The sequence below is a fragment of the Piliocolobus tephrosceles genome, chromosome 10 (genome assembly GCF_002776525.5).
Source record: "Piliocolobus tephrosceles isolate RC106 chromosome 10, ASM277652v3, whole genome shotgun sequence".
In the NCBI taxonomy this organism is placed as follows: domain Eukaryota; kingdom Metazoa; phylum Chordata; class Mammalia; order Primates; family Cercopithecidae; genus Piliocolobus; species Piliocolobus tephrosceles.
The window spans coordinates 37,040,411-37,066,401 of record NC_045443.1 but is presented as its reverse complement, the minus strand read 5'-3'; the positions used below and the strand labels follow the sequence as shown (position 1 = coordinate 37,066,401).

Genomic DNA, 25,991 nt, shown 5'->3' with positions numbered 1-25,991 from the left:
ATACATACATGTATACATATTTGAATTTCTTTAAATAGTATGAAAAGCCCTGTAAATTACAGGCCGGGTGTGGTGGCTCATGCCTGTCATCCCAGCACTTTAGGAGGCTGAGACGGGTGGATCACGCGGTCAGGAGTTCAAGACCAGCCTGGCCAACATAGTGAAACCCCATCTCTACTAAAAATACACAAAATTAGCCAGGCATGGTGGCAGGCACCTATAATTCCAGCTATTTGGAAGACTGAGGCAGGAGAATCACTTGAAGCCAAGAGGCGGAGGTTGCAGTGAGCCGAGATCAGTCCATTGCACCCCAGCCTGGGCAATAACAGTGAAACTCAGTCTCAAAAAGAAAAGAAAAGAAGAAAAGAAAAACCCTATAAATTATAAAGTATAAAATTTCACAAAGTCCATATGACATAGAAACAAGGTATACATATATGTATATTGTTATAATAAAGCTTGATAATAAGGTCATATTAGTTACATTACATATGTGTGTATATATACACATATACAGTATATATGATGTATAGATATGTATTCATATATATCACATATGCATATAATAGTATATATGTATAGTGAGATCACCTTACATCATAAATAAATAAATATAAACTATTATACTATCAGCAACTGTTAACAAGCTTTCATTCCTAATGATCTTAATGCAAAAACTGAACTAAACAGAAGTGTTTACGTAGCTTAAAAACTACCTTTAAACTAATAGATTTAAAGTGTTATCAAAAATATAATGGATAGAGAAAGATACATTTTGAAATATGTTAAAATGTTGCCACAGTCTCAAATTAGAGAAAAAGACTAAATCATAAGTCACTACATCGGAGTAGTGACCAATTCATTCCTATTACTAATAAGAATCTCACCAACATTCCTGATGATATGACCAAAAAGGATTACTTTTCTTGATTTATTTATTTCTTAAGAATGCACCACTATTTGAAAAATGGTTTTCTTCAAAAAGCAAATGATGCCTACAATTTCTAACCTGCTCTAGGTCTTCCTGTCTTCTCTGAAAATGTTAAACATGTTTAAAAGTATTTAGATATATATTTTGATAATACAGTATAATACACTGAAAGCTAGTTCTACTAAATGTTTAGTAAGAATTGAACCAATTTTTATATAACCATCTTTTCCAGTTTCAAGAGAGAAAAATAATTGTGTAGGATGAAGGGTAGTCACAATTAGCACAAAGGTTAACAAATTCTTTCCTTTAAAATGAAATCAAGCTCAGGAGGAGTTCAGAAAACAAAATCCTTCCTCATAAAAAGAGATGAAGTTAAATACAAATTTAAGATATTTTAGGCAGAAGAGAATGAGTAAGTATAAATCACTGGTAATTAAACAACTACTAATTGTATGCCAGGCACTGTGTTGGGTGCCAAGATTTGAATAGTGACTGAACACAGCTATGATCTCTGCCTTGGTGGATATTACAGTCAAGTTGAGAGGTGATGACAGAGCTGAGGTCTGCAATGTTCATACAGTAACTGTGGAAAAGGGAGCAAAGGATTTTATGAGAAAGTAATAAGACCAATGTGCTGAAAGGGAATAAAATGGGGGATAAAATCTATTATCAAAGATATTTAAAGTGCTTAGAGTGTAAAGACCAGAAACAGTGATACTTGAGAAGTTTTGGTGCTTTCAAAACTGATCAAGGTGAGTAGATTACTCATCCTAATGGGCAAAATAGAAGTTAGTAATTTCATATGATGTCAGTAACGATAATGCTTTAAGATGTAAGAGACATATGTTACCTAGTTGCTATATGAAATACAGTGTGAGAAGTTATTAAACTGTGCTATATTTCTTTAGATTGTGTAATCGAGAGACCAAATCACAATACTTATTTTCTTTTAGATTAGAGTCTACTCCAGTGAAAAGAAACAGAAGGAGGAGAAGCTGCTCTCAACATTAGCCTGGCTAAGAAGAATGAAAAATCTCTACAGTGGCACCACAGAAACGCATTCATTAAATGAAAGGCAAATGACACAGCATATTAATGTCAAATATTACTATTCATTTTTCCCTAAATTGTAACAATGTACATCCATCAAAGTCACAGAAAGTAGAAAATCTGAAATAAATTTAATAAAAACAAATAGAAAAAAAATTATCTAACCTTATGATGTCTTTGGCTTTACATCCTATATGTTTAAAATCAAAGTTAAGACGCAGTTCATCCAAAGGAAGATCCCATATTTTGCTTAATTTCCCCATTTCATTGGGAAAGGATCTTAGTTCCAAGTTGTAACTGACATCCAGAGATGTCAGATTTTCAAGACAGCCAATCTCAGGAGGAATCTTAATGGAAAAAACGGGGCAAAAGCTGTTGGTGGGAAGGAAGAAATGTGTTCTGCCAAAAAACAAGATGATAAGAAACAAGAAAGGCTCACAGATTCCATCAGCAGCTTGCACAATCTTTCAACAGAGTTCTAAAACTTTCCAAAGGTTTGTCATAAGTTGTCAGTATGTGTTTAAAAACATGAAAACTTACATATAAAAACTTACTCCCAAACAATCTATATCACTCATCTGTAATCTTAAAAAACCCCATCCCCTTTGGTAACATACTTCATCTCTTCAAGACATTGAAAGTAAGGAAGTTCTTACCACAAAATGGATTTAGTTATCCAAATCCATTATCTGTGGCTTCATTCTGCTCCTTCAGTAAAGGAAAGAAGACCTAGAGTCACTACAAACCTGCATGCAATTTAGTGTTCTCAAAGTAAAGCTACATGCTTATACTTTAGGCGGCATCCTAATTGGAGTGATTTCTTTTCTGTTCCAAATTTTTAAGCAATATATACTGTATTTATAATAGAAAACACTCATTTGCTGGCAAAAAATCAGGTAGCAAAATATATGCACAGTTTTTCTGAACCTCACAGTGTCAGACACTTAATTCTTTTGGTTTTGTAGGCAATATGCTAAACTTGAAAAAAAATATTTTCTGAGACAAATAGATTATCAATTTCAGATTTATAACAGAGAGAATGGAGCAAAGCAAAAAAGACTGATCCATTAGGGTGATAGGTAGTATGGTGCAGGAATGCAGAAATTTAATAATGTACCAAAGAAAGCTGAAAAACAAGTAATACAGTACACAGGCCAGCAACAACTTGAGAAAAATGAAGCATCTAAGAGTCTGTTAACAGATTGGACAGAGATTTAGTGATACAACGACACACAGCATAACATTAATCTATAATTATGTATAATTCATATAATCCTTTAAAAATATAGCACAAAAGTATTTTTTAAGGAAATTACGCTGTGTTACCACATCCATTTACCATAGGGTAGGCTTACAACTTATTTAAAAACCAAAAAAACTGAATAGTATTGATATTTACAATGCTTATTTTGAATTTATTAAATGACATCAACTACTATTCCATAGAACACTCTTTATGAGCTAGTACTATAAAGAATTGTATATTAGTAAAGCATTCTAAGTTTTTTTTGTCATAGTTAAGTAACAGTTAAGAGTAACTTGAGTTAATCTATAATATGTTATATGATAACATCACACATAATTTGAAATGAATATTCTAATAATTTTTACTTTGTACAAATGTTGGGTAGACAAATTTATATCTAGCTGTTTAGCTTTCAGATTAAAAGGTTCTGATAAGTATTGTTTTTTTTTTTTATTGTTTAGTGGAAATATTATAGCTACTACTTTTAAATATTTTTAAAAGCAGATTTTTTTAAATTGTCAGTGTGAGAATAGAAATTAAATTAAGTGACACACCATTAGTAGCTGTTCTTATTTTTGAATTTAATGGAAATCTGAACTTATAGTTGACAGGAATTTATAGTTAACAGGAAGCTTCTAGTTTCATGAAATTGGTATTTAGAAGCTAAATATCACTTAAATGATAATTTGTGATGATTGAAATCATAAAGTATATTTTTTAAGTGGCAATAATTTTAAAAGTGACATCTTACCTCTTTCAGTTTATTGTGAGAAAGATGCAGTTTCTCTACTCTAGACCATAAATATGCTTTTTCACTCAAGTCCAAGATGCTGATTTGATTATGGCTAAATAAGAGTTCCCTTAAGTTCAAAGATTTCCAGTGTGCAGGACCTGGTAGACGTTGAATATCATTGCTGCTCATATCTAAAGACCGCAAGCTAAAACAATACAATGGAAAGATGTAAATCAAATGAGTATTTCCAAAATACATGAAATAACATCACAAATAATTTTCCTCAGGGTAAGAATAAGGTGTAATGTCAAAACTAGCATTATTGACATATGAGTATGCATGTGATTTGAGAGCCTGAAGTTGAACCACCAGAGTTTAAGAACCATGAGCTGGGCAAGTTACTTCATCTCTTATGAAGTGGAGATAATAACAGTGGCTATTGTAAGGGATTATTAGGAAGATTAAAGAGGCGAACCACTGTAGAGTAGTTAGATTAGTTCAACACATTCTAAATCTAGATGTAAGTTAGCTATTATAGGTTTGTGTAACACTCTCTATGGCTAAATTATAATTATTATTTGCCTAAATATGAGCTCACAGAAGAGTTCATTGCAGCATCATGCAAGCAGCATTTTAGTCTTAATTCTAAAAAGCCACAGTGTTTGAAGGAATAGCTGACAGCAAGAAAACAAAGGAAAAGATAGATTTACACATATATTTTATGAATTTGGTTTATCATGTATGATATAACTAGAAGAGAATTTAAGATTACAGCACAATCAAGATCGAATTAATGCCTCAATTTAAAGTTAACAGGAAGCTTCTGGTTTAATGAAATTAACCAAAATACCTCAAAAACCTGGAACTACATAAACTTGCCTAATCTTCACCCAAAATTTCAATCAAACACAACTTAAGCATAATGTCAAAGTTAAGGGTATTCTGGCAACATATCAAGTTCCACTATCATTTTAAAAGTTAAAGTGATAGCCAGTATAATCTCATTTCATTATACTAATACAGCAATTAATTAAACAATCCTAAGTTGTTTTTACACAATGATCCACTAAATTAATATAAACGTTTCCATTTTAAGTAACGAGTTGGGTCTTTTATCAAGTGAAAATCATTCATACATACAAAAACATTAAGCTAAGTAGGTTTAGAAAGCAATTACCTCCATATGACTGAATCGAAATCATGTTTCTAAAGGTTCTGTTCCAGCTGATGTGCTTTTAAAATTAAAATAACAATAAACTTACTGTGGAAGATTTAAAATTGCTTCTGGAATACATGTAAATTTGTTTTGAGATAATTTTAGGCTTGTCATGGAAGGAGGCAAGAAAGGCATAGCAGCTAAAAGAAAAAAAATGAGATAAACATTTTAATCATTTTAACCAGATTTCCATTAAATTCAAAAATAAGAACAGCTACCAATGGCGTTTAATTTAATTTAATTTCCATTCTCACACTGACAATTTTTAAAAATCCACTTTTAAAAATAAGGTAATAGCCTTAATACTTCCACTAAACAATTAAAAAAAATGCCATACTTACCAGAATCTTTTAACCTGGAAGCTAAACAGCTATTTAAATATAAATTTAACTACCCAATATTTGTACAAAGTAAAAACTATTAGAATATTCATTTCAAATTATGTGTGATGTTATTATATATCATATAGATTAACTAAAATTACTCAAATAACTACAGCAAAACAACTTTGAACACTTTACTAATATACAGCATATTATAAGGACAAAAATTATTTATGGTACTAGCTCATAAAGAGTGTTCTATGGAATAATAATGGGTGTTATTTAACAAAAGTATTATTTGACCATATAATCTTAAGAGATTGGGAAATATTCAGTAAAATAAAGTAAAATATCTGAGTTCTCAAAACTCTGGTGTATTTTATGAATTTTTTTATTTTTTACTTTTTTATTTTTTATATTATTATTATTATTATTATTATTATTATTATTATTATTATTATTTGAGACAGAGTCTCTCTCTGTTGCCCAGGCTGGAGTGCAGTGGCACGATCTCAGCTCAATGCAATCTCCGCCTCCCAGGTTCAAGAGATTCACCTGCCTCAGCATCCTGAGTAGCTGGGATTACAGGTGCAGGCCACCATGTCCAGCTAATTTTTTGTATTTTTAGTAGAGATGGGTTTTCACCATGTTAGCCATGATGGTCTCGATCTTCTGACCTCGTGAACTGCCCGTCTCGGCCTCCCAAAGTGCTAGGATTACAGGCGTGAGTCACTGCGCCCGGCCTATTTTGTGAATTCTTAAGAAAGAAATGCAGTATGAGGTACCTCCAAGGAATAAAATTCTGTGAAACACAATTTGGGAAATAGAAAATCACACAGCCTGTTTTCTTATCTGTAAAAGAGTGCAGCTAGATCAGGTGAACACTGAGATACATGAAATATCTACAAATCTACGGTTCTGTGAAAATGGCTTGAGGAATTAGTTATTAGCATTTTCAAGGTTAAAAAATACGGGTTATTGGGTGCTGACGAGTTGATGGGTGCAGCACACCAACATGGCACATGTATACATATGTAACCTGCACGTTATGCACATGTACCCTAGAACTTAAAGTATAATAAAAAAAAAAAAAAATACGGGTTATGATTTATCTAGACAATCTTCAAGGGTCAAAATGTTCCAGGACACTCCTAGAAGCTGTTTTCCTGAGAAGCAGAATGATACATATTATACCTCACCTATTGGCAAAATAAATGAGTAGAAATGATTCTCCACTTAAGACTTCAGATTCTTGAGTTTCATATGTTGTATGGAAAAACATTCATAAGGCCACAGAACTAAAACGATATTTTACATGGGATTTATTTATTATTACTATTTTTTTTTACGGAGTCTTGCTCTGTCGCCAGGCTGGAGTGCAGTGGCATGATCTCCACTCACTGCAACTTCCGACTCCCTGGTTCAAGCGATTCTCCTGCCTCAGCCTCTTGAGTAGCTGGGATTACAGTCACATGCCACCACGCCTACTAAAAAAAACTAAAAATTTTTGTGTTTTTAGTAGAGACAAGGTTTCACCATTTACATGGGATTATTTTTTAATGGTTAGTGGTCCTGCTCAGATGTCACCTCCGTGGGGCATCTTCTCAAACGTAAGACCACTTCTCAAACTATTAAGCTTGTGTAGTGCAAAGCAAACAGATTTTGAACTGGGGTCCATTCAAACTTTCACAAGATAATCAATTACATGCACCTGCAAACATCACACAAAAAAAAGTCTCACTGCTCTGATTTCCTCAACTGGGCAGAGGTCATACCTGTCCTAGGTACAACGACCATTAGGATCATTGTGAGATTCAGCTGAGATGACACACTAACCATACACAAGCTTCAGGGTCATTTTGGATGCTCCTCTTTCCAGACCCAACTTAAATGTCACAGGAACAGAAATGCTTCCCTGACTCCACAGTCTGAATCAGATTCCCCTGAGGTACCACAGAGCATTCTGAAACTTTTCCACAGAAGGTACCACAATATAAAATTACATTTATTTGTGCCATCATTACTTAATGTTTGTCTGTCCTCTGAACGTAATCACAAGTTCCTTAAGGACAGAGACCGAGTTTGCTTTGCTTACTAGTGAGTGAGTGAATCACTCTATCTCCAGTTTCAGGATCATAGTTAGAATGTGGCCAATATTCAAGAGAGTAGGAGGAAGGGAGGGAGGGACAAAGGAGGAAAATACTATCCAAATTAAGATGGTTTTGATCATTATCAGTTTCTGAAAGCTTTGACAAATTAAAATACCATTAATAAGCAGTCAAGCCATATTCTGCTATTAAATAGAATTAAAAATTATTTTACTGAGTCAGGTATAGAATAATCACATGGGTGGCAAGAAGTGAGTATTCTCTATGAAGGAAGATAAAATATGGGGAATTCCTGTTTATTATCATAAAAGTATTTTGTTCCTTAATATTAAAATGTTCATTTAGGATACAAATGAACATAATTTCCTCTATTATTTCATAAGCTAAGAGAATGCAGGGGATTCTACAACTTTTAATAAAAGTGATGATAACAATTTGCATTATTGTAATGTCTTGCAAAGCACAAGAGCTGATTGAATATACATTAACTTCACTAAATTGAAAACTATTAAATGATTAATTTTGTTTCTAACAACAGCAATAAGAGTAATCATATTTATCACACAAAAAAATTGCTGAAGAAACTTCAGTATGAAAAACAGTATTTCAGTATAAGGATGCCTTACCCAGCTCAGGCAGCCATGTGCATGTTTAGTTGAAAACTAAAAGGAACCACAGTGTACTACACAGTAGGCCAAGTAACTATCATTTTAACCTCTGACAATAAAAATGTGATAACTTTTTTTAAATTATAGACTATTTTTAGAGCAGTTTTAGATACACAGAAAAATTGAGCAGAGAGTCCAAAGACTTTCAATATATCGCTTCTCTCACCACCACCACCCCACATATATTTTCCCCTATTATTAACAATTTGCATTAGTTTGGCACAGTTGTTTCAATTGATGAGCCAATATTTGACACATCATTATCACTCAAAGTCCATAGTTTACATCAGGGTTCATTCTTTGTACTGTACATTCTATGAGTTTTGACAAGTGTACAACGGCACATATCCCCCACCGCAGTATACAAAACAGTTTCACTGCCCTAAAAATCCTCTGTGCTTTACCTATTCATCTCTCCCTCCCCTAACCCAACAATCATTGATCTTTTTAATGTCCTCATAATTTTATCTCTTCCAGAATGTCTTATAGTTGGGAACGATTAGTATGTAGCCTTTTCAGATTGACTTCTTTCACTGAGCAATATGCATTTACATTTCTTTCATTTATTTTCATAGTTTGATAGCATTTTCTTTTATTGCCAACCTGCTAACTTTATTTTTTAAATCCAGCATAATATTTAGACTGAAATGCCACCTTCAAATCCCCACCTAAAGGGTCCATATGTGACTCATCTTGTACAACTTAGAGGGCCTGGTAAGGAGGAGACCCACACAGAACACTTACCAAGAAAATTCATTCTGGCATTGAAACTCTCCACTTTAGGACAAGCTTCAAGAAAGTTCTCTGATAGGGATGAAATGTGGTTTTTACTAAGGTTTAAAATCTTCAGTTCCTTCAGTCTCAAGGGGGAGCATATCCCTGATATTTTATTTCTAGTCACAAGAGACAAGATAATGATTAAATTGCATAAATTCCTATGCTTTAAAGAAAAAATACCAAAAACAATTTGCTTTCAAAGAATAGCATCGAAGAGGATTCATTAATTTAAAAATTAGTTGTGAAAATATAAGTCATTGATAGTAGCTGTAATATTCATTGTCTCAGTTTTTTATTATATATAATAATACTTATACATTATAATAAATATATATATTATATATATATATATATTTTTTTGAGACAGAGTCTCGCCTCTGTCACCCAGGCTGGAGCGCAATGGCGCGATCTTGGCTCACTGCGACCTCCGCCTCCTGGGTTCAAGCGATTCTCATGCCTCAGCCTCTGAGTAGCTGGGATTACAGGTGCGCACCACCAACCCCGGATAATTTTTGTATTTTTAGTAGAGATGGAGTTTCACCATGTTGTCAAAACTCATGACTATACAAATGTCAGCGTATTTTGTTAACATCAGCATATTTAGGCAGTCCTTTTATTTTTATGAGCTCTTTCTTACCCTTCTAAAATGAGCTGCTCCAGTTTCTCTACCACATCAGCAAGGTTCTCAGGAACAGAAGACAGCTGGTTATATGACAGGTTAAACTGTTTCAGAGTTGAACATTTCACTGCAGGATCTAAAACCACTGAGGGTCCAATGTCATTTCGAGAGACATCAAGGTTAGCAACACAACTCATTTTCAACAAGTAAGAAGGAAATGATGTAAATTTATTACTGTGCAAGTCCAAATGTGTCAAACTCTTCAGAGTCTGAAAAGACAAGAGTTTAAAATTCTAAAGTGAACCATCTGAGGAACTTAAGTCTAGATAATATTTCTGCCTTACACACCTCTGGTAACTAGAACCATTAAGAATTTTCAAAAAGTTGAAAACACAATCCACAACAGAATTTCAGTATACTGATTAGCCCAATCATCTCTGCTTATAGCATGGGTAAAACCAGCAAAATTACAACGGTAGACTGTAAAAAGCAGGTTCATGAAAATAGAGTTGAAAGCTTCCTTCAGCTTTTTTGTAAATTATTTCCAGAAAGAGCAAAATGGAAGCAGAATAGGCCTCAACAAATATTTGAATTAATGATTTAAGAAAAAGCACAACATAATCCTGGGAATATGTTTTAAATGCTGTCAGAAATTGTTACATATTTTGATACATATAAGATTTAACCATAAAAATAGTTACATACAATATGTGTTTCATTTTAGAACCTCCTCTTTTTTATGAAACTTTTTGTTTCAAATTTCTACTTTCCATTTTTAAGCAGTTTATAATTTTATAATGATAACAGCAAACCCCTACTTACATATTACGTCGATTTTTTACAACTTTGGTATGTAATACTCTCAAAGAGCTCAAATGCCAAAAACAGTCACTTCTCTATGCTCTTCTTTATATATCAGTATATTTATCCATACAAGAAATTCTAGACTTTGATATGATTATAGAGGCTTATTAATGACTCTTTGTCCCAGAAGTTGTTTCAAAATTCCTGCCTTTGTTTCAGACCCTTATTAACTTATTCCAAAGTAAAGACTTTAAAATTATTCCCAGGGTTTAATCAGGAAATTTTCTTATAAAAAGGAACATAGTTGAGACTCTTTGACAATAACAAACAAACAAACAAAGTACCATCTAATGGTGTCATTTTGAAATTTCCCTAAGAGAAGGTTCTGAGCTTGTCCAGTCATTGAATGCCGGCATGTCTCACCTTATCACCATCTCTTTCAATTCTCTTTGTTTTAACTAGACTAAATCCCAGAATTATTTCACTTGCTCATTTAACAAATATTAATTGAAGTATTACCAAGTTTCAGGCATTAATTCTGCCACAAATCAATTCAGTAAGTATCTACTAAACTTCTACCATATGTCAGGTCTCACTAGGCACTGGGAATAGACAGAAACAAGCCTGAAACAAGTCCTGTCCTCAAGGAGTTCACAGTTTAGTGAGGGCAAAGGTACTTTAAATCAAATTGGATGACCGAATGAGAATTAGAGGGAAAGCATCAGGTGTTATGGAAATGGAGGTTAGGTGGCCAGGTTGGCTGGAGGGTAGAAGGAAAAAGGAAGAGAAGCAGAGAGTGATGAAGTGACATTTAAATTGAGCCCTGGGTGACTTGAAGTATTTAGCAAGGCAAAGAGGTGAAGAGAGAAAGACACATTTTAGACATTACAGCATGGCTGAAGGAGTGGGTCACCTTTCTTTCTTCTCTCTGTCTCCAGATATAAAAACTTTACAGAAAAAAACACCCCTTAAATATACTTAAAATTTATGTAATGTTGCCTTTAAAACATCTCAAAATTATAATTTTTTAGGCTTAAAAAGGGGGAAATGCATTTGCAACAAGACTTTTTTTTTTTTTTTTTTTTTTTTTGAGATAGGGTCTCACTCTGTTGCCCAGGCTGGAGTACAGTGGTGCAATCTTGGCTCACTGCAACCTCTGCCTCCCAGGATCAGGTGATTCTCCTACCTCAGCATCCAGTAGCTGGGACCACAGGTGCACCCCACCCACGCATGGCTAATTTTTTGTATTTTTGGTAGAGACAAGATTTTGCTGTTGTTTACGCTGGTCTTGAACTCTTGAACTCAGACAATACGCCTGCCTCAGCCTCCAAAGTGCTGGGATTATAGGCATGAGTCACCATGCCCAGCCTTGAGAATTTTATTTAACAATTTAAACATTTGCATTAAAATAATTTTAATTTTTATGATATCTTCTTTGGCTTTCAAAACTATTTTGATCTGTAGTACACACAAATGCTGAGCAACGTCAATTTTCAGAGAGCTATTCTATCAACAAACTATATTATACTTTAATTCTTATAAGACAGGAACTTTGACCAAAAAAAAAAAAAATCTTTTAAGTTACACATCATTTTAAACTGGAAAAAAAAAATAGCCACAACAATCATTTAGTTGAATCTCTATTTTACAGATGAGAAAATGAAGGATTAGAGCAGGAGGAGTGACCTGTTCGTATTGTCACACAGTTGGTAGCTGAGTCAGAGCCAGTACTACCAAACCAGGTCTAATTCTAGTTTACCTAATCTAATTTAAATAGTTGACGTTGTCTTACTTGAATTAAATGATTAAAGTTTAATCAATATACACTTGATAGACTTTAACATGTACTCCGTACAAAACCTAGAATTCCTTTCTAATCAGATCTGTTTCCACTGCCTGCCCTCAAAGATGCTCCTGAACATCACACAGACTAAGATATGTGTGCAAAAACCAGAAGAACGGGGGACATATCACCCAGTGACACATAAGCAGAATGTTCTTTTAAAAGACTTAATCAGGCAAACTAGATATAAATACAAAAGCTCTTCAAACGTCTTAAAAGTTACGAGGATAAATTAAATTTACTTCACATAGCTGTTGTGGAAAGCTCGTGAGTGCATTCTGGTGAAGCTCCAGCTTTTCAAGATGCTCCAAATGACCACTTATACAGCATTTCTGGCTTAGGGCATCAATATCTCTTAGTTCATTTGCTGAAAGGTCTAGTGATGTAATATACTCTCTCTCAGAAACCAGAGAAGAAATGCTGTCTGAATGCCTCATATGGGATTGAAGTTTTGATGACCCTTTTGTCAAAAACAAACAGACAATGGAAATATAAGCAAATAATTTAAATTCATGTAGTGAAAGTTTACTGAGCACCTCCTAGCAATCAGGCTTTCTCCAGGACACTGAAGATTCAGTAGAAAACCAAACTATGGAGTTTATATTCCAGTGGCAGAGATGAACAGTAGATTAAAAGCGCTTAATCAGGTGGTATAAATGGTGTGGAAAAAAAAAAAGAAAACTGGAAGAGAGGATGAAGAGTGGCACTGGTGGGAGGTGTTATTTACATTTCAGAAAACTTGTAAAAATAAAGACTAATGTGTTCTATAATATTCAAGAAAAGTAAATTTTAAATGTATACTTCATTTTTCTATAGCTTATGGGAAATTATGTAAGATGAAACTGGCCCCAAGAATATTTGAATAATTGGAGGAAATTCAACCAAACACTGTATTCTGCCCAAAGTATCTATTTACTTATGATTACATCCAAATACGTACTGAGTGAATCATCTGAAGATAATATTTTTCTTTTTCTCCTCAGTAAATCTTCATGATCCAAAATGGGCCCCTATTAAAAAATAATGATATTTATAATAAAATTGCCGTCATTTGTTGGACAAGAGGACATTTTTATAAGGAAAAAACCATGAAATTTTAATAGGGTTAAATAGTTTTTATAATTATGGGAAAAAATAGGCAAGTAAAAACTAAGAACCCAATTGTGAAGATAAAAGAAAACAATTCAGTTTTGTGCTCAAATGACCTTAGTATCTACTCTTTCTCTTTTGTTTTAAATATAAGGAAACTGAAAAACAGAAAGGTTGAGTCAAAAAGCTGTATCCATCTAATTTCTCTCATTAACCAAACTACTTTTTATAACTAAATTTATATATAAATTCGAAAGAGCATATATAAAGCTGAGAGCTAATTTGACCAATTCAACTATAGTCATTCATTTCACCCATCTTGAGGTCTAGAATTAACATAAAACAACACTGATATTTTTAGTACTCAGCTATAATCAAAATTAGAGCATAGGTTAGAATAGATCTTTCAAAGTGAACCTGAGAATAAGGTGGCTCCCAATTTCCTCAACTAGAATGATCAAACTCCTCATGCAAATATGCAATAGTCCTTCCATAGTTCCAAAACAGACAGGAGGTTGAAATAATAATAACGGTGTCTAAAAAATTAAATAACTTTCAATACACCTATAGATATAGATATAGATATATAGATATAGATATATAGATATAGATAAAGATGAGCAATGAATTATATTATGCTACTCCATCTTGTTCAGTATCCTTCAGACTTCTGTCTGGTTTCTTAGAAATCACTATAAGATTTCTAGCTAAAGTGTTCATGGGACCAACCCACACCATTAGGTACAGGTCTAGCCTGGGCTCTTTTCAGACATGAAGTTCTGAAAAGAAAGAAGAAGAAAACCATGTTGAAGTGTACTGTAAGTATACATATATATGCCCCAAACAAATTCATACCCTGCATACTCAAAAGGCTACAAATGTGAATTTAGCATAATTTACATCTACTGTGTTTTCATATATATACATATATAAAACATCTCAAAATTATAGTTTTCATACATCAGTGAAATCCCTACCAATTGTTCCTAGCTTTGGCATAAATTTTAGTTATCAAGAGAATGTCAGTAGCAAAACACAACATAATCACAATTCAACTTACCAAGGAACTGGAATGCCTTTGCAAATTTGGTGAGCAACGCTGTAATACGGCATCTCGGTAAAATTCTCCTACACTAATTGAATTTGATTTCTTTTTCACAAGAAATGAGCCTTCGCTTCCTATTTTGAAAATGATAAAATAACATGAAAGCAAGTATGAAAAGCTTACTCAATCATAAGATCCTTGTTCAGTCATGGAAGATTAAACCTATTTTTATTAATGGAAATTTCACAGTCCATTTCCTTTGTAAAATCTTTAAAAGAGAAATGATAAGCCATGTTGGTTTTTCACTTTAAAAATTCAACAACATTTTTCTTCACTCATAAATATTTATGGAATGGCTGTTACAGACTAGACACTGGGTAAGCACTGGATAATGATATGCAGGAAAAAAATAAATCTATCCCGCAGAGGAGCTCATAGTCCAGCAGGAAAAAGCCAAATCAATCAATGGTTACATAAGCTATAACAAATATGTGTGTGTGCAGAAAGTTTGTATGCAATCCGATCGATGTCACTGCTTTCTGTTTCTCTGAAGTTTTTATAGAGACCACTGGAATAGGAACCAGCAGCACAGGAAAGAGAGGATTAACTCCCTGAATTTTTCTTATAAATTTTTCAAATCTTGTTTTAAATGTTGTAATCACACAAGTTATTTAACAGCAATTTTGAATATATTCCTATCTGAATTTCATGTTTCATGGTTTCTTTTATGGAATGGTATTAAAATAAACACAATAAATTTGGCTGGCAATAATTATTTTATAAAATAAGGAAAAGGCAGTACTTTCAAAGTAATAAATTTACAAAAAAAATCAATAAATAAATCATATTAAAGATAAATAATGTGAATGCATTTGTGAAAATTATGATTTTAAATTCCCCTACTCTTTATCTTAGAAAAACAAAGAATTCATTTTACTTCAAAACCAAATTATAAAATCTGTATATCCAAATATCCCCTTTATAATATTCAGTATAAATCCTGGTATAAACAGTTCCCACCTCGTTCATTACTGAAGTTTAATTAATTCTATAATTTACATTATTTTAATGCTTAAGAATTTTAATAAAATAGAATTTATAATTTAGTAACAATTACATAATTATAAAGATTATTAAATTATCATAATTATCCCACTTTATATGTTTGTGAAATGTCTATTACCACATTATTTGTACAAGCAGCATAATGCATTTTATAATTATTTTATGTTAAAATTTCTTTTTTTTTGTTTTTTTTATTATACTTTAAGTTCTAGGGTACATGTGCATAACATGCAGGTTTGTTACATATGTATACCTGTGCCATGTTGGTGTGCTGCACCCATCAACTCGTCAGCACCCATCAATTCATCATTTATATCAGGTATAACTCCCCAGTGCAATCCCTCCCCACTCCCCCCTCCCTATGATAGGCCCCAGTGTGTGATGTTCCCCTTCCCGAGTCCAATTGAACTCATTGTTCAGTTCTCACCTATGAGTGAGAACTGGAATACTATGCAGCCATAAAAAAGGATGAGTTTATGTTAAAATTTCTAATGTTTTCTTTAAAAATACTTGAAGAGAGTTCTTTCAGGCATGATAGAGCAACAAGTGTGAATGAACTTAACCTACTCGCATAAACAACAAGAAAACTGGACAAATATATTAAATGACTGGATATAGACACTGGGCGACAGCATAGGACTACGTAATACCTGAAAGGAGGGAAACAAATTATGTGAGCCCTATGATCACTCTGGTTTTCTGCTTGCAGACAAATTAAGGGGCATACACATAAGAAGAAATTGAAACAGTCTCATGGCTTTCCTGAGATGAGGAGATAGACATCAACATTTATGGAGACTACAATAGCTGGGAGTTCTGGGGCAGTTACAGAAAAAGAGCTCCAGTAATCTGCATATGGGTTTCTGGAAGATCTGCACTAGAAATGTAAAAGGGAATTCTTCCAGAGGAAGAAAATGATAATAACTGCAAACTTAGATTAACATAAAGTGGTTACTTCACTTAAAAAAATATTTTTTATATATAATCCTTAAAGTTTGCACAACAAACAGCAGAGCTTCAAAATATACAAAGCATAAACAGATAAAACTGAAAAGACGACCAACAAATCCTCAATTACAACTTCAATAGTTCTCTTTCAACTACAATAAATAGAAAGAAAAATCAGTAAAGTCACAGAAAACTTAAGAAATTTTACCAAACAATTTGGCCTATTGATTTGACCCAAAAACAGATGAATATACTTTCTTTTCAGTTGCACATGGCACACCACCAAGACAGATCATATGATAATCCATAAAGCATTGTTTCAATAAATATAAAAGGATAGAAATCATCAGAGTAGGTTGTCTGACCACAACAAAATTAAATTGAAACCAATAACCAAAAAGTTATCCAGAAAAATCTCCAAATATTTGGAAAATAAACGACAGCCTTCTAAATAACTCATGAATCAAAGAAGTCACAAAGGAAATTAAAATTTTTTAAATGAATGGAAAGATGACACATCAAAATACTGGGATGCAGTGAAAGTGATATTTATAAGGACATATATAGCCTTAAATAAATGTTTCTGTTACAAAATAAGAAGGTTCTAAAAACCAGAGTTCTAAGTTTCCAAATTAAGAATCTATTAAAAAAAGTCAATTAAAATGAAAATAAGTAAGGAAAGGGAACAATAAAGATAAGAACAAAAGTCAGTGAGAAAGTAACACAAACAATAGAGAAAATCAATAAAACAAAAATCTGATTCTTTGAAGAGATTATTAACAGGATAATTAAATCACTAACAGGATAATTAAATAATTACTATAAGTAACATTAAACAAATAAATTTGGCAACTTATATGAAATGGACATATTCCTTTAAAGTTACAAATTACTAAAACTGACTTAAGAAGTAAAAGAAAACTAAAATAATCATACATCTATCAAAGTTATTAAATTCATAAGTTTAAATCTCCTCCCCCCAAAAATTTAAAACCTAGATGGCCTTTGCTGGTGAAGTCTATCATACATTTAAGAAGAAAACACCTTTACACAAACTCTTCCAGAAAATTGTGGAATGGGAAACACTTCCCAATTCATTTCAAGAGGCCAGCATTACTCCCATAATTACAAGGAAGTATAAAACTACAGACTAATATCTCTCACAGATGCAAAATTCTTCTTTTTTTTTTTCTTTTTCTTTTTTTTTTTTTTTGAGACGGAGTCTCGCACTGTGGCCCAGGCTGTAGTGCAGTAGCATGACTTTGGCTCACTGCAAGCTCCACTTCCAGGTTCACGCCATTCTCCTGACTCAGCCTCCAGAGTAGCTGCGTCTACAGGTGCCCGCCACCACACCCAGCTAATTTTTTGTATTTTTAGTAGAGATGGGGTTTCACTGTTAGCCAGGATGGTCTCGATCTCCTGACCTCATGATCTGCCCACCTCGGCCTCCCAAAGTGCTGGGATTACAGGTGTGAGTCACCATGCCCAGCCAGATGCAAAATTCTTAACAAAATTTTAGAAAATAAAATGTAATACTATATAAAAAAGATAATGTACCATAACCAAGTGAGATTTACTCCAGGAATGCAAGTTGGTTTAACATTAGAAAATCAGTTGGTGTATTTGACCATATTAACAAAATATAGGTGAAAAATATGAATACCTCAGCAGATGCTGAACAGCATTTTTCAACACTTATTAATGATTAAAAAAAAAAAGGTTCTCCAAAAATGACTAGGAAGAAGCTTCTTCAATTTGATGAAGGGCATCTATGAAAAATGACAATGTCCTAATTAGTGATTAGAGACTGAATGTTTTTCCTCTAAGTTTGGAAACCAGGGAATGGTGCCCAGTCTGACCAATTCTATTCAACATAGTACTAGAGGTCCTAGCCAGTGCAATATGACAAGAAAAAAAAAGGAGACATAAATATTAGAAAAGAAAAAGCAAATCTGTCTTTATTACTAAGTGGTATAATTACGAACAAAGAAAATCCTGTGGAATCTATAATAAGGTACTGGAAAACTCATAAGTGAGCTTAGCAAGTTTACAGGATAAAAAATTCACGTACTAATAAATGAATTGTATTTCTATATATCAGCAGTGAACTCCTGGAAATTAGAATTCAAATACAATACCATCTATAATAGCATCAGAAAACATCCAATACAACACACTGTTAGAAATTTTAAATGACTAATTGAACTATATATCACATTAATAGGTCAAAAGACCCGTTATTAATATATTAGTTCCCTCAAATTGATTTACAGATATAATATATAGAAATTATTTATGTATTAATTATATGGTATAGATTATATTAACATTACAAGTAATATGATTTAATTTATAAATTAATTCTATATAAAATCTAAATATGGACTTAATTACAATAAAAATCCCAGCATAAAGTTAGTTGATTCAAAATTTATATGGAAATGCAAAGAATCTAGATTAATAAGAACAATTTTTTTAAAAGAACACCAGAGGACTTGGACTACCTGATTTCAAGACCTGCTATTAAGCTAGAGTAATCAAGACAGTGTGGTTTCGGCATAAGAATAAAGTATAAATCAGTGGCACAGAATAACTAATGTTAAAATAGAACCATACCTAAATGGTCAATTAAAGAGAACAAAGTTTCCATTAATTCAATGAGGAATTATATAGTATTTTCAACAAGTAATGTTGGAACAACTGGATATCCACACAGAAAGAAATAAGTGTCAACCCTTCATTGACACATCACACACAAAAATCAGCTTAAAATGTTTTAGACCTAAATGTTAAAGCTGAGATTTTAACACTTCTAAGAGAAAATACAGGAGAAAATATTCACAAATTTAGGCTAAAAAAAGGTTTCTTAAGTGGGATAGAAAAAGGACAAACCATAAAAGAAAAAAACTGGAAAACTGCATTTCACCAAAATTTAAAACTTCTGTTTTTTGAAAGTAATAGAATTAGTAAAGTGAGAAGACAAGCTATGACTGGGAAAAAAATATATGCAATATATACACCTGTCACAACTTCTATCTAGAATATACAAAGAACTTTTATGTAATCATAAGACAACCCAATTAAAAGCAAAATACCTCAACACTTCACACAAAAATAAGAATGGCCAGTAAGAACATGAAAATGTCCTCTATGTAATTAGTCATTAGGGAAATGAAAATTACATCCAAATGAATTAAATCTCCACTAGAAGAGCTAAAATTAACTTGAAAATACCAAGTACAGACAAGGATGTAGAGCAACCAGAATGCTCATGTATCGCCGGTGGGGGTAGAACATAGTACAACCACTTTGGAAAAGAGACACAAAAGAGTACTTACTGTATGATTCTATGTACATAAAACTAGAGAAAACATTAATCTACAGTGTCAGGAAGCAAATGATTGCTAAGGGGCAGGGGAAGGGGATGTTTTCAGTGAAGAGGCATGAAGAAACTTTTTTGGAGGATGAAAATATTGCATAACTTAATAGTGATGATGACTACATGAATATGTTAATTTTCAAAGCACATGAAAATATATACTTAAAGTGAATGCATTTTATTATATATGTATATAAATCACTACACTTGATTTTTAAAAATGGTTTGACTTGAGACACAATATCTTGGAACAACTCTCATTTTTTGCCCTCTCAAATATCCTTATTCTATCACTCAATGTTTTCAGTCATACTATATTAACAAAAAAACTCCTCACTCCATTTTTACCAAACATCTTATTAACATTACTACCTTTAACAAAGTTAAGGAGCTTACACAAGCCACAAAAGGATTTAGTCAGTGTCAGAGTGTGGAATCTCGTTCCAGTCTAGTCAGAGTTTATTTCCTGGAATATTAACCATTAACCAATTAGTAAGAATAACATTTAGAAGCACAGAGACACACCTCCTTGAAACATCACTTTGACCAAAATTAGTAAACCTAACTGTTTGTGATAATAAACACATTTCTACTTAAGTTTTTCCAAATGATTTAAGTCAGGTTTTTGTCTCGGGTCCTATTGTTCAATGTCAGTGTGTAAATATAAAACATAAAGGGATTTATTTTTATAATAAATACCTTCACTATCTAGATCATCACTTTGAGCGAAGACACTGTCCATAGAAGAGTCAGGAATAAAGGTCCATTCATCAAATTTAGACAGCACATCTTCAAAAAAATTTCCATCACTGCCTGAGGCTGCTCCTTCTTCCATGGCACTTTTCATCTGATATCTGGTCACCATTCTTGCTAGTGTAGATGCTATATCTGAAAATAAAGAGATGCACCAGGAACTTAGAAATCAACAATTATGCAAAAATAAACATATATAGGACCAAAGTTCTTATGTATTCCTATGCTTCTAGAGAAAATTTCTATTTTTCCTTCCAAAGTCATCTTACACTAGTGATCCTGAATAATTAGCAGGTGGCAGATCATATTTTTTTTAAAAAAATAACCATGTATACAATGCTTTGGTGTAGATAGCAAAATGGAATCTCTATGGAACTTTATTCAGGGAAAGGCCTAGGCTTTGAAGCCAGACAGGCCTGTGTTCAAGTCATAGAAATGCCATTTGTGAGTTATATAAGCTCCCTGGGTGTCAGTGGCCTCACCTGGAAAATGAAGATGATAACATACACAGCATATGGTGATGGAAAAGAGTAAATGAAACCATGCATATAAAACGTTTAGCACAATGCATAGAACACATAAAATACTAAATAAAGGATGTTATTATTTTTAGAAAGTTTGCTGAGTGATTCATTATGACTATTGGGAAATTTGATGGAATTTCAAAATTAACATTCTTCTCACAACTTCATTACATTATATATCAGCTCTACTATGAAGAATAAGTTGACAGAGTCCTCATTGTTCTACATACAGCGAGGAAGATTTCTTCAAAAATTACTACTGTAATTACTTCAAATATTACTACATGATACTACTGTATCATGTAGTACAATATCCAGTGATGAGTTGGTTAATGCAATGCTGGTTAGGTCTCCTACTGTAAAAAGGAAAATAAACCCTGGGGCTCAGAGCATGGTGGGGGATCATTTGATATTACCGCCGTGAAGTGTAGTTCATCAGCTAAAAGACATTGACGCCAGTAGGAATAGCAATCATTATAGTAGCAGAGGTGAAGTACGCTCATGTATCTACATCTATTCCTACTGTAAATATGTGGTGAGCCCATAAGATAAACCCCAAGAAGACAATTGATACTGTGGCTTACACTATACCTATATACCCAAATAGTTCTTTTTTTCCAGAGTAATATGTTATGATATGGGAAATTATCCCGAAGCCCAGCAGGATGAGTTCACACACATATATGTCACTCAGGTAAATACTACCTGAAAAATGTTTGAAAGCTATGACCCAAAGTGTTCTTTACTCAGACCAGCTGCCAGTGAAATCATGGTTATACCCTCCAATTAATCAAATGACATTACTGTGTTTTTTTAATTGGGTAAGATGTGTCAATGGTAAAAACTTCATACAGAGCAAAGAGAATATAGTGAATGATAAATCTCCCTCCATCCTTCTCCAATGGGCCCACAATTCCTCTCCATCAGATAGCGAAGATTACAGTAAGCAGATTTTTGGCATGAGACTAGTTTAAGTAATGAAACATGGGATCTAACCATGTCTCAGTAATTTCCAAAGACCCCAGAGACAATCAGGGACCCCATTTCTGGAGGGTTTTATTTCATATTCAAACTTTTGTAACTATCATATTCCAATTGCATTTCCATCAGCATTAGCATAGTAAAAACACTGTTCTGTGCCTATTTTTTGCCATGGAGTAATGTAATCTTTATCAGGACATTAAATTTGCTACATGTTTGTTTTTTTTTTTTCCCTCAATGATTGCAAAGCATTCCACTACATGAATGTACCACTATTTACTTGAATAGTTCCTTTTGGGGAATACTTAGGTTTTTCCCTACTCCTTTGCTATTATAAACAATGTTTTAATGTGCATTTTTGTACATAATTTTTTGTGCACATTGAGAATGTCTGTATCATAGATTCCTAACAGTACACTGCTAGGTCAAAAAAGCATGTTTGTATATTAAAAAATATTAGTGGATATTGCCAAATTGTCCTCAAAAGAGGACAATTTAAATTCATATCAATGTATGAAGCATGTTTCCACATATGCTTAGCAACATAATGTATTACATAATTTTTATTTTTGCCAATATTAAATGTTTAATTCTAAATGATAATCTACTATGTGCAAAGCACTCGTATCAATGGTAAGGTTACAACCATGAACAAAATTGACATTGACTTCATGGTACTAACAATCTACCAAAAAGTAGATTATAAAAATGAAAAATTAAATTATATAACATGGTGAATAGTAGTACAGGTGAGAAATAAGGTGCCATAGGGTCAATGAGTAAGAGGACCTTCCAGACTGATGATGGTGCTGAGACAGGAAGAATGAACACACAGCCAGGTGAAGGGAGAATTTAGTTAGGTAGAGAGAGTAACAATGGAAAAAGACTGGAAGTAAGGGTACATGAAGTATTTGAGAAACCGAGGAAAATTCAGCCTGACTGGAACTTTTGGAGCCTACTGAGAGGTTGGAAACCTTGATGTATAAAGGCACCAAATTGCATGGATGGGTACTTTTCTCTACAGCACTCAGTTATCTTGGTGAAAGTGAGGGAAAAAGTAGACTGGTAGACTGACCAAAACTGGTGTTTTGCTATTGAGTGCATCATAAAAATGAGAGAAGCAAACATGTTATTTGCAAGATGGTCCTAAAGGTGTTGAGTCATGGAGTATGATGATCATGGGGAAGGAGATGGGCATGGGACTAAATTAACATAGGAAAAGCTGGGAGCTCACACGCTAAAAACACATTTAGCATGAACAAATGAAAGAGCTCAAAAGACAAAAACAGTGTCAGAGGATGGCAACTTACCATCAATACACATAATATGTACAAAATACATATGAGCTTGAACGTATAAAGAAAATGCATTATCAATTGAAATATAAAGTATATTCTAAGTTAAAAATGCCAACTGAATATGTGTGTATGCTTTTATACACATCTGAATGCATAGGTACATGTAAGCATACAAAAAGTTAGGAAAAAATCCATATTAATTACTTAAAAGGGAAAAAATAAGTTATTTTTATTTTCTTTTTTATAATTTTATATTTTCTTTTTTAAAAAACAAGGATGTCTTACTTTAAAAATATAAAAAGGACTATATTAAAAAGTAGCTCTTCAAAAAACTTCCGCTATTTTGCTCTAATTTTATAAAGTACCTATTTGCTATCTCATAAAGAACTTAAATACGTCATTTTGAAGTATTTCATAGCCAAAAAAATCCAAACCTTTGCAATATTTTTGGCTTAAGGTCCCTCAAACTGACATGAATAACCACTAAAAGACTAGTGACTTAAAAAAATACTATTAAAAATAAGAACTGTCAAAAATATTCTCCTTGTTACTTACTTGTTTGTTTCCTTAAATTAGAAGTCTTATCTGGAAATAAAGGACCAAGCCAAGAAGGTTCGACTTTTCCTATACAAAACCCTCCGAGGCAAATGCTATTGTTGGCCACGTCCAGGGCCAGCCTCCTTAAGAGCAAGCTGATAATCTGGCTGTCGCCTTTCCCAATGCTTATCGTCAGCGCTTTTCGTACATCTTGTTCACGAGATCCACTATTCAATAAGAGTTCCACCAATTTGGGACTGCTCTCTTTCTCACATACCTGTTAAAGAAAAAAAAAAAAAAATAAGTATATTAAAAATCTATAGTTTTCTTCCTTTTAGGAGACTGGCAAATCAAACTTCATGTGATTTTTCTCTACATCTCCAATTTAGAATTAAACAAAATAAAATAAGACAAAACTGATCCTTGAATACATTGGGAAAATAAGATGATATTAATGCCATAACTGTCAGAATAGCATGAATAATCTGCCACATGGCAGTCAGTTATCATGAAAGAGACAATATTATATGGAGACAAAGTCCCATAGGTTTGGCATCAAGATCTCTGTTTACATCCAGACTCCACCAAGTATGTACATTGCTTACACTTTCTGAGTTTCTGTCTTCTCACTATAAGATATCTGGGAAACCAGTACCTTAGCACAGTAAATAGTACTGTCCTGTCTTTATTTGTGGCATAGAATAACTAAATGGGGACTTAGCTGTTGTAAAATGTATTAATGCCACATGCAAACGACAATCATTACTCATGTCTGGTTTTCCTGATCTCCTCAGGACAAGCATCTGAATTTCCTCAAAGATATACCTTGTCTCTCAGTCCTCAACCTTCCTCTGAATGTTATGTTTTCAGAGCATGTGCTCAGGGTGGGTTAGCATGCGAGGTGCTATAAAAACTAGAACAACTGAGCAAGCCAGGAGAAGCCTTAGCAACCTGAAGCACTGCACACTGGCCCTACTCAGGAAGAGCTTTGGAAAGGAGCTAGACGTTAGCAAGGAGCTATCAACTAGAAGACAAAAATAACAGGTAATAGAAATAATATCCATCAGTTACTGTGCTAAATTCTGTACACACGTGATTTCTAATCTTAAAAAAAAAAAAAATCCTATGCCATAGCAATTATTTCTCCCACCTTATAGATGAGTATTTAGAAATTATATATAATTTGTCCCTTAAAGCTGGCAAGCAACTGAAACTTGGATTTGAAGCCAAATCTGCTGGCTTCAAAACCTGTGCGACTTTCATTACCCAAAATTAAACATTAAAAAAGGAAAGAAAAGAAGACCCAAAGATCCAGGGTACCAACTCAGAGAAAATAGATGTTGGGGACAATTCTTGAATTTTCTAGAATCAAAGTGCTTCCAAGGGATTTGAGGGGACGTTCATTCATGTGGTTGGAAGGCACCAATTAAATGCCCACCAGTCTCCAAGTACACTTACCTTCAACCCATACTCAAAGCACTACAGAGGTCTGACCAAGTCACAGTCCTCTTTAAAAACCTTCTAAAATGCCACTGCTCCCGACATTCTTCCAAACACAGCATGTAATTTTTTCAAACCTCATTATCTTTTGTGCTATTTCTATTACCCCAAATGCCTTCCTCTACTCTTCACCCAGCAAAAAGGTGTTCATTCTTGAAGAATTGGGTTCAAAATTTCTTGCGGAGAAGTCCTTGCTACTAACCTCTCAGGTCAAACACACCATTTCCCCTCCTGGCTCCCATCCATTTCATTTAATGTAGCACTGAGCAAACAAACATACACACCTATCTGTTTTCTTGCTAGAATGCAAAGGCCTGTACATTACTGCAATTCAACTTGTATTCCTGAAGCCTAGCACAACACCTAGGACGTATATTTAATTTAAGTAGTAAATTACTAAAATCCTCTTTAAGGGCTCATAGCAAAATTAAGAGGAAGGGAGGTGAAAGACGAAGGAGGGAAGGAAGGAAGGAGGGAGGGATGGAAGGAAGAAAGGAAGGAAGGAAAGAAGGAAGGAAGGAAGGAAGGAAGGAAGGAAGGAAGGAAGGAAGGAA

At 33.4% G+C, this 25,991-nt stretch overlaps 1 protein-coding gene across 1 annotated transcript in view; it reads right to left on the bottom strand.

Annotated features, from left to right (window-relative positions):
• The window catches only part of LRRK2 (leucine rich repeat kinase 2), a 146,806-nt gene that overhangs the window by 67,945 nt on the left and 52,870 nt on the right, over nucleotides 1-25,991 (bottom strand). Inside the window, exons 19-28 of the mRNA XM_023182780.2 lie at nucleotides 23,956-24,214; nucleotides 20,544-20,732; nucleotides 14,468-14,586; nucleotides 13,259-13,328; nucleotides 12,561-12,778; nucleotides 9,690-9,940; nucleotides 9,020-9,168; nucleotides 5,223-5,316; nucleotides 3,979-4,165; nucleotides 2,147-2,328 (exon numbers count right to left, since the gene is read on the bottom strand). Coding sequence (XP_023038548.1) covers nucleotides 2,147-2,328; nucleotides 3,979-4,165; nucleotides 5,223-5,316; nucleotides 9,020-9,168; nucleotides 9,690-9,940; nucleotides 12,561-12,778; nucleotides 13,259-13,328; nucleotides 14,468-14,586; nucleotides 20,544-20,732; nucleotides 23,956-24,214 — 1,718 coding nt within the window. The remainder of the gene's footprint in view (nucleotides 1-2,146; nucleotides 2,329-3,978; nucleotides 4,166-5,222; nucleotides 5,317-9,019; nucleotides 9,169-9,689; nucleotides 9,941-12,560; nucleotides 12,779-13,258; nucleotides 13,329-14,467; nucleotides 14,587-20,543; nucleotides 20,733-23,955; nucleotides 24,215-25,991) is intronic.